General features: G+C 31.4%; 1 protein-coding gene across 7 annotated transcripts in view; it reads right to left on the bottom strand.

The window, feature by feature from the left end:
• LOC143241222 (latrophilin Cirl-like) overlaps positions 1-16,711 on the bottom strand; it is a 117,145-nt gene that overhangs the window by 25,828 nt on the left and 74,606 nt on the right. For 4 of the 7 annotated variants that reach the window (XM_076484760.1, XM_076484761.1, XM_076484757.1 and 1 more), the window contains exons 3-13: positions 15,439-15,477; positions 14,817-15,009; positions 14,415-14,521; positions 12,386-12,718; positions 10,673-10,813; positions 9,138-9,238; positions 5,193-5,384; positions 3,988-4,171; positions 3,059-3,202; positions 2,230-2,438; positions 320-369 (exon numbers count right to left, since the gene is read on the bottom strand). In XM_076484760.1, coding sequence (XP_076340875.1) covers positions 320-369; positions 2,230-2,438; positions 3,059-3,202; positions 3,988-4,171; positions 5,193-5,384; positions 9,138-9,238; positions 10,673-10,813; positions 12,386-12,718; positions 14,415-14,521; positions 14,817-15,009; positions 15,439-15,477 — 1,693 coding nt within the window. The remainder of the gene's footprint in view (positions 1-319; positions 370-2,229; positions 2,439-3,058; positions 3,203-3,987; positions 4,172-5,192; positions 5,385-9,137; positions 9,239-10,672; positions 10,814-12,385; positions 12,719-14,414; positions 14,522-14,816; positions 15,010-15,438; positions 15,478-16,711) is intronic. The other 3 variants (XM_076484763.1, XM_076484764.1, XM_076484759.1) reach the window with 1 other exon arrangement.

The following is a 16,711-nucleotide window of genomic DNA, read 5'->3' as shown; positions in this document are numbered from 1 at the left end:
CTTATCAAAATGATCACAGTATCACATACATGACATTCTTAGTTCATTCTTTCTGATCCAGATGGTTAACACTTACAGTGTGATTACCTTAAGTATGTCACACTTGGAATTTGTTGCCCTCGTGGTCATCACATATATTACAATATAACTTATGTAAAACAGTTAGGTTCTTATATTAGTTAACAAAAGTTCTAAGTAAGTTAATACAGTAAAAAGCAAAACTACTCATAAAACGAACTAGAATTATTTCCAGAAATACTTAGGTATTTACTTATTATCATTGTAAATATAATGTGATTAGTAAAACATTCTTAGTTACCTGATAATTACATCCCAATACACACAGTGGGCATTAGTGGCATTCTCCTCCTAGTGGTGTTGGATGAAGTGAAACATAACAGTAAATTTTTAAATATTAACCAGTTTCATCTTTCTTAAACTCCAAAGTAATTTTTAAAATCAAAATGATGAACTTAATGATTTGTATCTTTCTTACTTCCAGAACTGATATAGTCTTGGAAATTAAAAATTCTTCTTCCAATGTAACAAATAAGGGAATATTTATTTTCAACGTACAAAGATAGAATCATGACTATTACTATAGTCGTATATATTAATACTGTAGATCTAACTCGAAAAGCTTCTGCAAATAGAAAATTCCAAATTAACTAAACATTACCATTTTCTTGCTCTGAAAAAGCATTTCCATTAGACCTCCTCTCACATAAAAGGCTTTCTCAACTTATACTGTCTTCTGTCAGCACAACTTTTTGCTCACCCATAACCTTGACAGCCTCACTTATTTCTGCACACAAGCATGCAAATGATTATGTAACAACCCTCCACTAATAGGAGCGTGGCACTACCCCTATTGTAAGTAGTGCTCTTTCTAATCTTACAGCTGTTAACCACTTTGAGATTGGCAAAGGAGACAGAAAGGATTGGAATGATGGTGAAAAATAGAGGGAATGGGTAGGTGTAAAGGGAGAAGTACCCTCATGAAGTTCCAAAACCTTGGACATAAAGGAATATTCAGGAACAGGGGCTTGAGGTAGTGATACAAAAAACATGAATATGACAGGTTCAATGGAGTATGAGAGAAAACATGGAGGACCACATAGATATGTTAATCCAGAAGGGAAGCAGGGAGGGGAGGATGGGTAAAAGAAAAGGAATGAAACAACACGTATAAGACTAGCAACTGGAAAACAGAAGCAGAGCCAGGAAACTGGCAACAGCAAAAGAAACTGAAAGGCTCTGCACAAAAAGCCAAGTCAAAAAGAAAGGAAGGTATGTGAGGAACCATACATTTGGAAGGACTATAACCTCTTTGCTTGGAGGAAGAAAGAGCAGGATAAAATCAAAGGAAGCTACATGAGAAAATACAGCCCTTCAAATGGGGACCAGACAAAGCCATACATGAATATGAATAGCATGTACAAAGGAGTGTCAGAGGTACAGGAAAAGAAAAGGAGATGACACCAAAAATTGATGGAGCAAAGTTAGCTAATATTTAACCACTGGAGCAGTGGAAATCACTTGTGAGTTGGCTAATATGTAACCACCAGCAGAATATTACACCAAGAGAAATGTGATACTACCCCCATTGTAAGTAGACGCATTCTCTCTAATCTGGCAGCTGTTAACCAGCTTTGAGTTTGATTATATTACACCAAATCTCCTGAGAACCAATAACTGCCAGATGTTAGACAGGTGAAGAACCCATATCAAGATGAATAAAATAATCTGTAACCCTTTACAAATGATAATGGTTAAGAACAATGTAATTAAAGCAGAAAAATTAACAAAGCAAAAACTTGTGGATAAACTAATCAAATTTTGAGCAAAATCAGGTCTATTCAATAAGACTGCCAACTGAGAAATGGTTAACTTTGTGTTTAGAGAGAGCACTAGTTACAAAAGGGGTAGTATCACACTCCTACTGGTGGAGGGTTGCTGCAAAATCATTTGAAGTTATCATACAGAAATAAATGGGAACATCAAGGCTAGTAATGACCAAAAATGTATACCAATGGAAGGTAGAGTAAATTGAGAAAGGTTTTTATGAGTGAAGGTAAAATATCATTTTCGAATTTTAAACTTAAACATTTTAAAAATATGACATCAGATTTTATTTGTTAAAATATTGTTCCAAACTATTTTGGAAGAGATACTCTCCTGATTTAAATAAAGGGAAAATAATTAGAAAAAATATATCAAAACAATTACCTGAATGTGTTTTAAACTGATAATAACAGGTTCTGATAATCTAACCATTCTCCTCCTTCCTACAGATGCTGCTACAATACGAGAATTAATTGTCCATGAGATGTTTTTATTGGCTTTATCAATTGGAAGCACTGGCGATTGGAATCCATTTCCTGGTTGAAGAAGTTCATCCACTTTGTTATAAACTCGAAGAATAATGCGGACAAGACCTAAGATACAAAGTAATATTTTTAACATGCAGACTGGAATGAAAACACCTGTTAATACATGTGGCTGAAATTACAGGATAAAATGACAGTTCAACCCTTTTAAAGCTATTTAGTGCATACACTAAAAGACTATACCCTCTATAAAAATGTTGTAAGGACTTACATTATTATTCTAAAATAATAAAGCTGCACTTGCACAAAAAGCATCTTGATCTTTAATCTCATTTTAAGTATATCTCATTATTCTGAAGACAATTTTGCACAAACCAAGAAATGGTATTTTGCTTTAAAGAATTATTGTTTAGTATAAACTACGATAATCAGAATACTAAACATATGAAGGGTTTATATAATAACAAAGGATCAGTAATGAAGAATTTTTAGATGCTGAAATGGGGTATAAAGAAAGATTTCAATAATTAGCAAGTTATATGTAGATTTTTACAGGAATGTGTGCTAATGAAATATCTACACTGTGAAACAATAATTCTGTCTTTTACTGGGTTATAAACTTTTTGGTAAATATTTATTTGATAGGCTTTATAAAAAATGGATGTTCAAGTAAATGAAAATAAAACATAAAATGAAGTTGAAATAAATATATGAACTTTCTCACTTACCATTATTGGCAAGATCAGCCAAAGCTTGGACTGGCAAAAATAGTAGATCTTCCACTTTGACCCAAGATGTCTCCCTAATATCATTTCTCACAGGAAACAAAACATTTTTTGAATGTTTTACTTCCATTACAAGAACTGATAATACTGAAAATATATATTATCAAAATAATTAATAAGAAGCTCAAATAAATTAAAACAATTTTTTTATTGTGAATGTATATTTTATCATCATCTGTGAAAATTTAATAATTTCAAATAACTTGAAATATCTAAAGGTTTTTATGTACTGAACATTTATATTTGTACATTCAAACATAAGCACAAATTTCAGTTTTTACTAACTGCAAAAAACTATGCCCTGATAAAAGTAAATGTACTTATCACTAAGAGAATATCCAAATGAAAGACAAATTTTAATTAGTACAAAACCTTATTTTGAACATGCCAGTTAGTTCTTACACAAAACATACAAAGTAATCTACAAAAAAAAGTCAAAAATGTATTCTTTATAGTTAAAGTGCAGATAAGAGCCTTTCTTTTTCTTTATTAGTTGTAGACCCTTCGACAAAAACTTCTATGTCACATCTCAAACATTTTACTTCATGAACAAATGTAAATAAAATGACAAAGTTCTATACAATGACCACACCTCATTATTTATATTAAAAATGGAGCATTAAGGTGACCTTTCATCTGCATCTTCATCATAAAGCAGAATTTGAAAATTCAAGTTACAGTTATGTCTAATGAATGCACATGAACACAAAGTATCACTTAATTTTAGATTTAGATGTAAAATAAAAGAGACTTGCCACTAGTTAATAATACAGTCATATCTGTGCTTAATATAAATACTTTGAAAACAGTAGAAATCCGGGTATCAAGTATATAATTTGCATTGTTATTTCTAAATGCTGAAAGTTACTTACATACATTATTCTTTGCAAACAAGTAACTGTTTCCTTGTACTAAAGTTTCAGCTAAAAGAAAAGCACTTTCTTCTAAGCCTTGTAACAAGTGAGATGCAACTTGTTTACGCTCTGATCTTGAGAGGTCAAGCCATGCCTCACTGTGTTTTTCTTCCAACAGGTTACTAACAGTTTCTACTACAGACTGTAAAGGTGGAAAAAAAACAAACAATTTAATATTTTGCACATAAATATTACTACAACAAAACCACCTGTGTAAAATATCCTTATGTTGAAGAGAAATATACATATCTTTTAAACTTAATGTTGGAAATATTCATCTTGTGAAAGGCGAGTTTAATATGTCACTAAAAGTGCCATTCTCTTCTATAAAAATTCTAGTAATACATGACCTGAATAACCTTACTAATGTTCTACAATTTTCATGTTACACATCACTTAGAGCTAATTAAAAACCTATCACAGAAATTCTACCTATAACAACAACAAACATGTTCATAGCCGTACAATTTTTCTTACATTTACAATGAAAAATGTGAATGGTACGAAAGTTTCTCAGAATTGTTATTGTTTCCACACTTAGTTTAAAAAAGTAGAAAAACAATGTTGCTTAGCATGTATGCTTTCATTTTTAAGACATTGTATGCTAACCTAAAGAAACTATAATTATCTTAATGTTACTCTAACTTGTTTATAGATGAAGATGACCCAGATAACAGAGTTTTAAGCTAGTAATCACCCTGGTATAATCTGACTGCTTTAATTTCTTGAATTATTCAACAGAGATTTTGAATCTATTTATTTCAAAACATTTATATTATTAAAGACATAAGTATCAAGTTACCTGGAATCATTCTGTGCATTACATACATGTAAGTAAAATCTCTTCTTTATTTCCTATTATTATTAAACCCTCATGCATTATAATTAAGCAATATATAAAATTTACTGTTATATGACATGCCAACTCCTTTCTGATTACCTCTGGAATTTTTATTTAAATAAATATTTTCATTTTACTTAAAAGTCTTTCTTTTTCCTTCATAACTGTAATTAAACATTTCATACTTTTGAATGATGTCTTTCATTTATAATTGTAATGTTAAGTAAAGAGTATCAGAATTTATAGCCATAGCAAAATGCTCGAGACCAAATGATTAGCAGTGATAATATATTTTTTATAAATTAAAATGGCATTTCTGTACCTCTAATAGTTCTTTGAAAGTTTGATGTCTACGCCAAATTTCTAAATAGCTGTCCATGTTATTTAAAGCTCTGCGTAAGGTCTGATGAATCATAGAAGTCACATGAGTGATATCTTTGCTAAAAAGTGGTCTGGTTAATGTCATCAGAGCCATTTCCATGGTAACACTGTTAATAGAATCCCCTCCATGCATCTGAATTAACAAATAAAACATTTTGATGAATTCACCAAACATCTTATATCTATGTAATTTATCATTTAAGACTTGGTAATAAACCACAAAAATTAAAGTATTCAAATAAACATTCACAAAGTAATTCTAATATTGGCTATTTTTACAAAATGCATAATACTGTAACAATTATGAAAGGTAATAGAAATGCATTAATTAAAAGTAATGCATCTTGACATATGCTTTACCTTGTTAATAACTGCTTGTTGTATACTAATATAAATTAAATAGAATATACTGTATTTTACTTATTATGATTAAAATTTAGAAAATATTGAAAACTGTATAAATCAGTGTTTTATACAATGCCTGTTTCAGACATAAGGTATTTATAGGAGCTCATATAGGACCTGGTTATTGTAATTTTTCAAACAAATTAGAGTACAGAGGCTCTCTATTCTATTATATAAATTAACTATAACATGGATATCAACATTTTTCAAAGAAATAATGATTCTTTCAAGAAAGAGTTATTTACGTAGGTAAACATAAATCTTTGATTTATGAAAGCAGTCCCCAGATGAAAAATTGTATTCTCAGGAGAAATGTGTCCCCAATTTTAAAAAATTATCACCCTGGAATACCACAACATTCAATTTGTTACATTTATTATTAAATCTGCATCAAAAATACCTTAGAATTAAATATTCATCAACGTTTTTATACCAAACTTAGTTATTACATCACAATGTGGTGACACTCATGTAGTTCTAGTAGTTACAAATTTGAAATGTCATAAACATTTTCCTGTTTGAGAAAAAATAAATAAATTCTGAAATAGGTATATGCATTTGATAAAATAAAATTGGAAGTAATAAATCAGACTTTTCCAATACTGTCTGCATCTGGAATTATACCTGAAGTATATGAGTACAGGTTGAAATATTTATAAGTGTCCCCACTTGTGGTTTCTAAAATAAGTCTCCTTTATATTAAAATGGTTATATATTTCAGTCTAGTGAGCCACTAATTATTCTGAATACATTTAACTTGCTTACATAATTTAGGATTAATTGCTCACTTGTGATGACTTAATTAAAGCTGTGTATATAGGATTACTTGATGTACGGAGTGAAAAACTCCCCACCAACCAATTGAAACCATTTTGAAGCAAAGCTATTGGTAACAACTTCCATTTTAAACCAATGTTATGTTATTGTTATATATTTGGTCATACCTTGTCTCATTGGATTACTTTATTCAGCAAAAATAAGCTTCAGAAACTACTTCACAATTCTTCCTGAATTAAATGTATCATTTGTTAAGCATGACTCTAAAGCTTCTGTTAATGACATTGTGATATTGTACCCACATGTGAAAAACACCCGAAAGACCTCGAGTTGGTTTGCTAAAAGCTGTTCATAACAAGTTTTGCCAAACAGAAGTGCAATACTTAGAATTTAAACTTACTTCTGACACAGTATACACAAAGTAATGCTGTGAAATGCAACAGAACTCCAAAGAATTAGTTCAGGAGATACAGTTATAAAGAATTATTGCTATATTGTTCTTGATAATGGGAAAATGATTTAATTTTTAAGTATTTTTATTCACTGGTAAATTAAGTGTTTATTCTTCTGTTTATTTTTCCGAAATCATTTTATATTTATTAAAATCAGTAACACTGAGATTTATGTTGTGCTATCTATTATTGTATTATCTGACCAGAGATTGGCTTACTGCTCATTTTGAAGAGGCTCAGCATGACTAGGTGGTTAAGGCACTCGACTCCTAATTCGATGGTAAAAGAGTAGCCCAAAAATTGGAGGTGGGTGTTGATGACTAACTGCCTTCCCTCTAGTCTTACACTGATAAATTAGGGACGGCTAGCGCTGCTAGTCCTCGAGTAGCTTTGCGCGAAATTAAAAAACAAAAAATCAACATGAAAATGGCAAAATTTGTATTCTAATTGTTTTAAAGTTTTTCTTTGGATTTCTGTTGTTATATGTAATAAATTGTTTTTGTTGGTTACGCGTTTTGTTTAGTCAGTTACAATTTAAATTACGATAATATACCTAACACTTTTTACCATTTGATAAATATTTTGATGCTAATTATATCGCGTTTTAAAACCATAGAAATCAGAATTTGGTATCACTTTATCCAACTAAAATTATAACAAATAAATTAGAAATTTGTCGAAGTTGACTTGCAAAAAAATCAATTAAAAGAAAACAACGAAAAATGGTTTTAGGATTTTTACATTAAGGATCAGTAACTTGCACGCTCCTGGACTTTGTTCGACGTGGTTCCATAGGTGCTGAGTTCTTACGAAAATAACTTTTTTTTTTATTTCACCATGTTGAAGCACTTATCGTACAACAATTAAATTCAAAAGATCAAACAAACGATTTTATGACAGTGATTGCCTAAACCTTATTTTCTGAAAAGAAAATCGAAACCTCAATATAATGCTGAAACTCATTATTTATGTAGTGTATACTTAAAACATTTGAAGGTTTATACAATCATTACCGTTTGTGTTTTAGTTAAACGCTACCGCAGAAGCTGTAAACCGAAACGACGAGTGACCAGTTAAATAAAATAACAAATTTTGTTGTTTTAAGGTCATTTATTTCTAGTTTTAAAATACTATTTCCCATAATGCTTAACAAGGTGTATGCGTGTTCAGCTTATTAGCATGCGTTGTCTGCTAGTCGAAAATTGTCTGTTTTTAACTGTTATATATCTGAATTTACATATGTTGAAGCGGAATAAGGATAAGTGTTATTGAATAGATTGAGCCTAAGATGTACATCGCTAAAGTAGTGAGCATAGTTTGTTCCTAAGAGTAGCGATTTAGGATTGCTATTTGTAGTTTTGATCTTAAATGTTTCTTGTTTTTAGCACTGTGCATCCAAAGTAGCTAATCTTATTTTTCTAGCTCGTCTTACCATAACTAATTATGCATGTTCGTTAGCGATGTTTAAATATCACCTGATAAAGGGTTTAGGCTTAAAACATTGCTGAATAAATAATCTAGTTCTGGTTTGTTTCTGAATTTCACACCAAACATAAAGTTACGGTCTATCCCATTATTCATTGGTAAAAGAGTAGCCCACAAATTGACGGTGGCTGGTGATGATTAGCTGTTTCCTTTCTTCTGTCCTCCGCTAGTACAGCGGTAAGTCTACGGATTTACAACACTAAAATCAGGGGTTCGATTCCTCCGGGGGGTTCAGCAGATAGCCCAATGTGGCTTTGCTATAAAAAAGAAACACACACACTCCTTCCTTCTAGTCTTACACGGCTAAATTAGGCACAGCTAGCGCAGATAGTCCTCATGTAACTTAGTGCGAAATGAACCCGCGACCATCGGATAAGGAGTCGAGTGCCTTAGCCACTGGCCATGCTGGGCCAATACCATTCCATATTAACATTTTTGCAGTGTTACGATTCAAGTACTAGGCTTAAATGAATGATCTTCGATACTTCCTTGGCCACCAAAAAATGATTTGTTAGGGGTCTATAAAACGAAAAATCAGCTAATAATAGGCCTACACGGTAGCATCAAATAAATTTCAGGTCTCAAGTAGCTTTGCCTAGAAACTTTAATTTTTGAATAAATTTGAAAAAAACAAACATATTGACGACAAAATAATATTTTTTTCACAACATTTTAGTTGCCCAAATAATTGTAAAACCACGACAACTGCCTACACAAAACATTTTGACAGTCGCCACTAAATTATTATTATTATACTTCGAACTTACTCTCTCTCTCAGGTTATCCACCCAGACAGATTTGCATTCTTTCAGATCTGGATCTTTCGGTGTCCATTTCATATCTGCACCACACCGCCACTTAGCTAAACCTGAACAACAACAAAAAAGGTACATTTACTGAACGTCTTAGATATTAGTACGCAGCCATAAATGCATTGAAAGTAATTAGTTGTATATGTTAAACTTAAAATGGTTCCAGGCACCCATTTCACGACATAAGTCGTAGTTAACAACGGCATAGTGTACGATATGCGAAAATTATGAAAGTTCAGCGTTAAGAAGCCTGAATTAACTTTATTGCATCTACGATTCTTGACATACACCATATATCTTTATCCCAAGAAGTATGTTAAAGACGTCCAATCAGAAACTATAAAACCATGACCTATAATGGGCGGAACTTGATTTACTTTATGTGTTAAAATATTGTAAACTCCATGTACTCCAACTGTTTAATTCATTTGCATTGGTTTTCAATACAATATTTCATCATGTAATTCTGTAGAAGTATCAGCTCAGCCAATTATTCTAATTCCTTTGGGTGAATTTAAACAACTAAGTTAAAACCTACTTTAGTATAATGTTTCAACGTCTCTCCTTTCACTTTAGATACACTTATTCCAAAACGTTTGATGTAATAAATAATATATAACAAAAGTATAAATTATAAAAAATTTGCATGCTAGAATAAAAAAGTTAGGGTAAGTATTTCAGCTCTTACGTAGCCAGTAACCTTGTTACTGTCTGCAGTTTGATACAATAAATGATAGGTGGAGATATTTATTTATGTTTCTGTTTTTAACCTGATTCAGGAATTAAACTCGATGATATCATTAGTTGTGGATTGGTACAGAAAGGGTTTAGACTGCTTGGTATTGGAATACTCCCTTTCAAAATTGTAATTAAATATGTAAATTCCAAAATTTTGTCTTTCGTTGATAAATTTGCTTCGAAAAGTTCCAGTATATTATATCACATAAAACTAGTTTGAATTATTTTTTGTGTGTTTTAATGTGTCATTAACTGAATATTTTGAATATGTACTTTTTTTATAATATAATACGGATAGGTACATTCAGTCATAATCTTCAGTAACAAGTTTATCATGCTTTTTGAATTACAGACAACATCCAAAATAGTTTTATTACATAACTTGTATTAATTTTTAAATTCATATGTTAACTTTGATTGATCAATAACACATCGACTTGAGTGCTTCTCTGATGGCTCAGCAGAAAGCTTGAGAATATATAATTCTAAAATTCGAGGTGTGACATCCATGATTGGCATAGTACAGATAAACCATTGTATGAATAAGCAGTATATGAGCCCAAAAGTACACGTAATGAGCAAGCAGTGATGATGCTGTTATTTTACAAAATTATCAGTATTTTACAAATTAATAAATAATTGGTTTTTAGTTTTCATAAAATACGTTTTAACATGTTTTGCATTTTAATTTTTAACATTGGGAAGCAAAGTGTGATCAGAAGAGATTCAACAATCATGTAATTCTGACTTACCTGTTGCACCACCTGGGCAACTCTGAATATTAATCTCTCCAGCAGCAGTCCAGTTCCAGTAGAGATTATGAGAACTGGTTGGTGAGCACATTCTACTAGGGTCTATATATGTTTCTTCTGGAATTGATGTAAATACTGGGCCTAGGTTTGCAAGCAGTACGAAAAACATGGGTATGAAATCCCTTTTAATATCAAATACTGAAACTATGTTATTACTACATTGATATTCAGAGAATATAAATATATCTGATATTTAAGTTTTATTTCCTAAAACGCAAATTACGCAAAACAGGATATTAAATAATTACAACGTATACAATATCTCTCTGGGATATTATGGCTGATAAAATTCATTTAAGATAAAATTACTCCAGTCTTTATGTTATTTTATATATGCCATAAAATATTTAATTCATTTTTAAATTTTATCCAGAATTCAACTTGATATAAACTCAAACTAAACGTTAATAGATAATCTTAGAATATAAGTTTTAAATCAAGTAATACTATTTCAGTAGCCTACATTAAGGTTTTCAACCTTTTTTACCAACTTTATTTATATGAACATACAGTTTTATGTACAGTAATAAAATTCAATCTCTACACAGTTGTTTTTTTACTGTTATTATTTCATGGCTTCCTCTGTTTTTTATTTATTTTTTCATGGCTTCCTCTGTTATTTATTTATTTTTTCATGGCTTCCTCGGTTTTTTATTTATTTTTTAAGACTTCCCACTAATTTTACAAGATTAAAGATTGGAACGTAAGCCGTATATGATACAATATCATAGCAAGTCTTTTTCACGCATACAAGCTTTCTGCACAGTATTATTTTAAACTTTCTTATTTGTAAAACATACTAGTCCAATGTTAATATACCTATTCTTGCTAACTTAGCTTAAATTATGTTATTAAATATTACACTTCTACACTTTAATATCACCATCGATTGATGTCTTGCTTTTTTTATTTCGTTTCATTTTGATTAGGACTAGCATTGTGATTATCTTACTTCAACTATACATATAAATAACTGTAGGAATCTGTGTTAGTTTTCTGTAATAACAATGAAAACTATTGCATTACAAGTTATGAGCTTTGTAAGCAAGCCAACAGGTACAATCAATATAAAGGGAATTTATGCTAAGCCAATTTTGAAGACCTACGACATTTTTCATTTAGTTTTAATTTACTCTCTCATCTACGGGCCCGGCATGGCCAAGCGTGTTAAGGCGTTCGACTCGTAATCCGAGATTTGCGGGTTCGAATCCCGGTCGCACCAAACATGCTCTCTTTCAGACCTGGGGGTGTCATAATGTGACGGTCAATCCCACTATTTGTTGGTAAAAGAGTAGCCAAAGAGTTGGCGATGGGTGGAGATCACTAGCTGCCTTTCCTCTAGTTTTACACTGCTAAATTAGGGACGGCTAGCGCAGCTGGTCCTCGAATAGTTTTGCACGAAATTAAAAAAAAACTGTCTGATGTAAAAACAATAAAAAATACTACAAATACAAGTTTCTTTATATTCCAAGCAACATGATATATATATACTCCCATCGAGTACTTCCGAACTTTAATAGTATCACATCTCTTTGTAAATGTCATGATCTCAATATTTTTTTAAAACTAAGATTTCTGTTGTTAATGTTATAAACTCAAAAGATAGTGAACTTCAATTCAACATATGCATTAGATTAGTCTTGCATACAATACCGTGAACTAATACGTTCTCTTTTTCCTTTTCTGTTGTCACCACGAAAATTGGCGTTGTCCTTGTAGCAGAATAAGGTTGTGTAACAGAAATCGTTCGTTCTGTAGAAAAGTGTTTCGGCATTGGGGTTACCGAAGCGCCTGTCCTATCTGCACCAACTCCTTTGGAATCAGCACCGTCAAGATATTTGCTGAGGTTCAATGTGCCATTATTTAGCCAAAGTCCGATTATGGGTCTTCCAGCAGGATTAGTAAAATTGAATGTATGGAAATATGGACTGTCTATTGCAGGATGTTCTGTGTCAGTTGGCGAATTTGATCCAATTCGTGAATTCGCTAACATGAATGAAATGGAAATTGTCATATATAACTAGAGTGGAAGCTAAAGTGATTACAAACGTGTGATCTTAATATATAACAAAATAATACATGCTGTCATATATGTAAACTTTAACACCATATTTGAAAGGCATTTAACACCTACATTTTTTATATGAAATACACAACTGTTAAGAAACAAAACCATGCGATTTTAATGAGTTTGATAGTTCGAAACGAAAGGTGTGTTTAGGCGATGATTAAAGGTAATTATAAAGATATGGACTGCAATAGAAATTTGATTATTTTGGGAACATAAATTTCATTCTCTATGTGTTTCTTTTTTAAAAGTTCTAACCTGCAAACCTTTATGTTTTGACTGCCAAAATTTAACCCAGGCACTAGTAAACACCTGAGTGTATGGTGTTTTTTTCCGTTTTCTTTTTCTATAGGTAACATTGTCCTATTTTGTTTAAGTATTAGTTTTAAACCATTACGCTATAAGCCTGACATTCCTGTCCTTAAAAGGCTGAGCTGATAAAAGTAAGGGATGACTTTCAGCCAGTTTGCACAAATTTATCTTCATCTCGATTTATATATATTAATTAAGTCGAATTATTCATTAATAGATGGCAAAAGCAACCGTAATGTCTTTTTTCTTAAATTTTTTTGTTATTTTGTCGTGTGTGTGTGTATGTGTGAAAAGCAACATTTATATTGACTATCTGTATTTTGCCCACCAAGAGTAAGTTGACCCTCGGATTTCAGCTTTGTCGGTTCTTAAGCTAACCGTTAACCAACCGAGTAAGAGCGAATTAAAAACCCAATCGTATTAAGTTTAATAAAATCTTTGAAGGTTCAGGCATCCTAAGTTCCTTCCTCTTTAAAGCTGATGATTCTTTATGATAGGTAGAAAATGTAAATAAATAATAAACGTTTATAAAATCGTTTTTTTTTGTTCATTTTACTTTCACAATAATTCTGATTTCTTTTATTTCACTCTAGCCTGCAGGCTTCAAACATAATTCTTGTTAAAGTACGTAATAATTCATGCTCAAATTAATTTAAAAACTTAGATTAAATTAAAATGGCTTTCAGTACAAAAGACTAACATGAAAATAAAATTATTATAATTAAATCTCTAGTCGTCTTTCCTACGTTCTAGCTGAAACTTCTTGACGTTGGTCTGAAGGAACTAATGAACGTGAAAAGTATATTGTTGTTTTTTAACTGTAGAATACGTAGCCCAATTGCCAACGGAAATTTGAGTTACGTTTTACACAAACAAGTTTTATTTTCAATATGTTTCGTTTTTGCTTTTTTATATATCACCTAAAACCTATCACAAATGTAAATGTTTAATCTCACTTCTAACAACATCATATTAAATTGGGCGTATGACTAAAGCCATGATCTAGCTTGTTATATTTCCATTAAAGGTAAGTATTAACTAGACTAGGATTTAAACAATAAAGTAAGCTCTTTCTTTCATATTAAGCACAAAGCTGTACATGGGGCTATCTATACTGTTCCAACTGCAATAATCGGGTTTCAATAGTCGCAGTGGGCATATTAGAAATAGCCCATTGTGTTCTGTTTAACAACAAACAATTTACTGTGTTGAATAAATTGTAATAAAGTTATTTTACCTATTAAAAATAGTTAGCGTGCTGTTTGAATGGAGCATGTTAAAAAAAATAGTTTTTATACTTACGAGAAATACAATGGTACTGTACTTCTAAATATTTCAATGTACCAGGGCAAGGATCACCAAAACTTTCGCTCGAGACAAATACACTACACGAAGATTTGCCACTACATCTGAGAAAAGAAAGAAAATATTTAATGAAGTATTAAAATTGGAAATAAACAAACATAATTGTTACAACGTATTATTCTTGCGTAGACTCGTTATTACTGTTAGAGCATGATAAATGTAAAATGATTTACCATTTTCTTCTAATAACAATGGAAGTTCGTCATTCAAAATAACCCGCTCAATCAAACTAATAAAGACACTAATCTCTTTCTAAAGCGACGTAATCTAGGAGAGTACTTGGTTCTTTAGAAATACAACAGGTTACTATTATTCAGAAAAGTGTTTGAATTTCATTACCTATCTTGCATGATAAGGAAAGATCTGTCGGACATACAAATCACGCTCCAATCTGTATTGCCTTTGTCATTACAGATGCTTATACTAAATCTACCATAGTTGGCTCGAACAAGGCGTATATGGTCGCCATCGTTACACGAAATTTTAAGTTCCCTTCCTTCACAGGCATAGGTACTGGTGTAATGATACCTCTCTGGAAAATAAACAAACAGTAATGGTATCTCTCTGGAAAACAAACAAACAGTAATGGTATCTCTCTGGAAAACAAACAAACAGTAATGGTACCTCTCTGGAAAACAAACAAACAGCAATGTCAAATTAAAGAACGCCAGCTCTGGCCCATTATCTATTAATTTTACAAAGGATACATCTCACGTATCTGCTAAGTAGCGTAAGACACTTAGTATTAAGAAGTAAAGTAACAACAGTGGAAATTATTTTTTTATTAACTTAATCGTCTTACGCTCATAGCATTTAGGGTCGAACGCTATCGGGATATTATATCTACATATGTTATTCCAGGTGTAAGGATGAGTCTAAGCCGATACATACATGAACAAAAAATTGATTCCGGTTATTTCAAAGTGTTGATAAATAACTATGAAAACAAAAATAAAATTACCTATATGTGGGGGCCTGATAGAAAAATTCGGCACGGAAACTGAAACAGATAAATCATATAAAAATTTATGAAAAATAAAAATAATGGATAACTTAACAAAAACGCTGGTTTACGAAACATAAAAATTATGTTACTGTTGGTAAAGTATTTCGAATAAATACAAATATTGGAATGATTTGATTAAGAAAAACCAAAGAAAAAAAATTAGTCATTTCTCAAAAGATACTTATCTCAATGACATTGATACGTGTGTTTTCATGAACAGCCAATACTATAAATGTTGTTGTTATATTTATTTTTATTGAAAATCTTGCGTGTACAACGATAACAGAATTATAGAACTATTTATAGAAATGTCGATTAAAAATACGTAAAATGTCAACATAACAAATAAAATATTAGGATGTTCATTGGCACTGATCTTCGTATCACGTTATTTTTACATTTTCGAACAGTAGAAATTATGAATGTTATTGTTTACGTAATATTTGACTCCAAATGATGTCATTGGATATTGGCATTATATTTTGGAGAGTTAAAAGATATGTCTCATAACATACACAGGATGAAAGACTACATTTATCACGAGAAAATAATACTTTTCTATGGTAATACAAACAAACCATCTCAGGATTATCAGTTCCCTCTAGCAAATAAAGAAATTTTAACAATACATAAATAATATGTTTGTGTTACCATAGAAGAGTATTATGAAAGGGCAAGCATGTTTGGTGCAATGGGGTTTCGAACCCGCAAGCCTCAGATTAGGAGTCAAACGCCTTAACCCACCTGGCCATGCTGGGCCTCCTGAGATTAAAATTATCCTAGGATATAGAAACTTCCCGTACTTGTTAGAAGTGAGAGCGAGGTATAAATACAAGAAAGAATGAAGAAGAAGACATTGATTGAGCTAGTAAAAATTTTAGTTTGTTTTAACGTTGATACTTCTCTTAGATATTGAGTCAGGTTTGTTATAAATGGAGGAAATTTCTCTGAAAAATCATTTATGTTTGTTTGTTTTAAAATTAAGAACAAAGCAACACAGTGGGCTGTGTGTGCTATACACACCACGGTTATCGAAACCTGGATTTTAGCAGTGCGAGTCCGCAGATACGCTGCTGTGCCACTAGGGGGCGATTATTATTGTATGGGACCTACTGCTGTTTTGTAGATTTTGTTGAAAAGTTTTGTATTTGAAGCTAAAACTACAGATAAGTGTAGCTGGGGCAAACGTTAAATAATAATTTCATTTTCATATAAACTGAATTTTGCA

This window comes from Tachypleus tridentatus, chromosome 2, assembly GCF_004210375.1.
Source record: "Tachypleus tridentatus isolate NWPU-2018 chromosome 2, ASM421037v1, whole genome shotgun sequence".
Taxonomy (NCBI): domain Eukaryota; kingdom Metazoa; phylum Arthropoda; class Merostomata; order Xiphosura; family Limulidae; genus Tachypleus; species Tachypleus tridentatus.
This window is presented reverse-complemented; position numbering and strand designations above follow the sequence as displayed.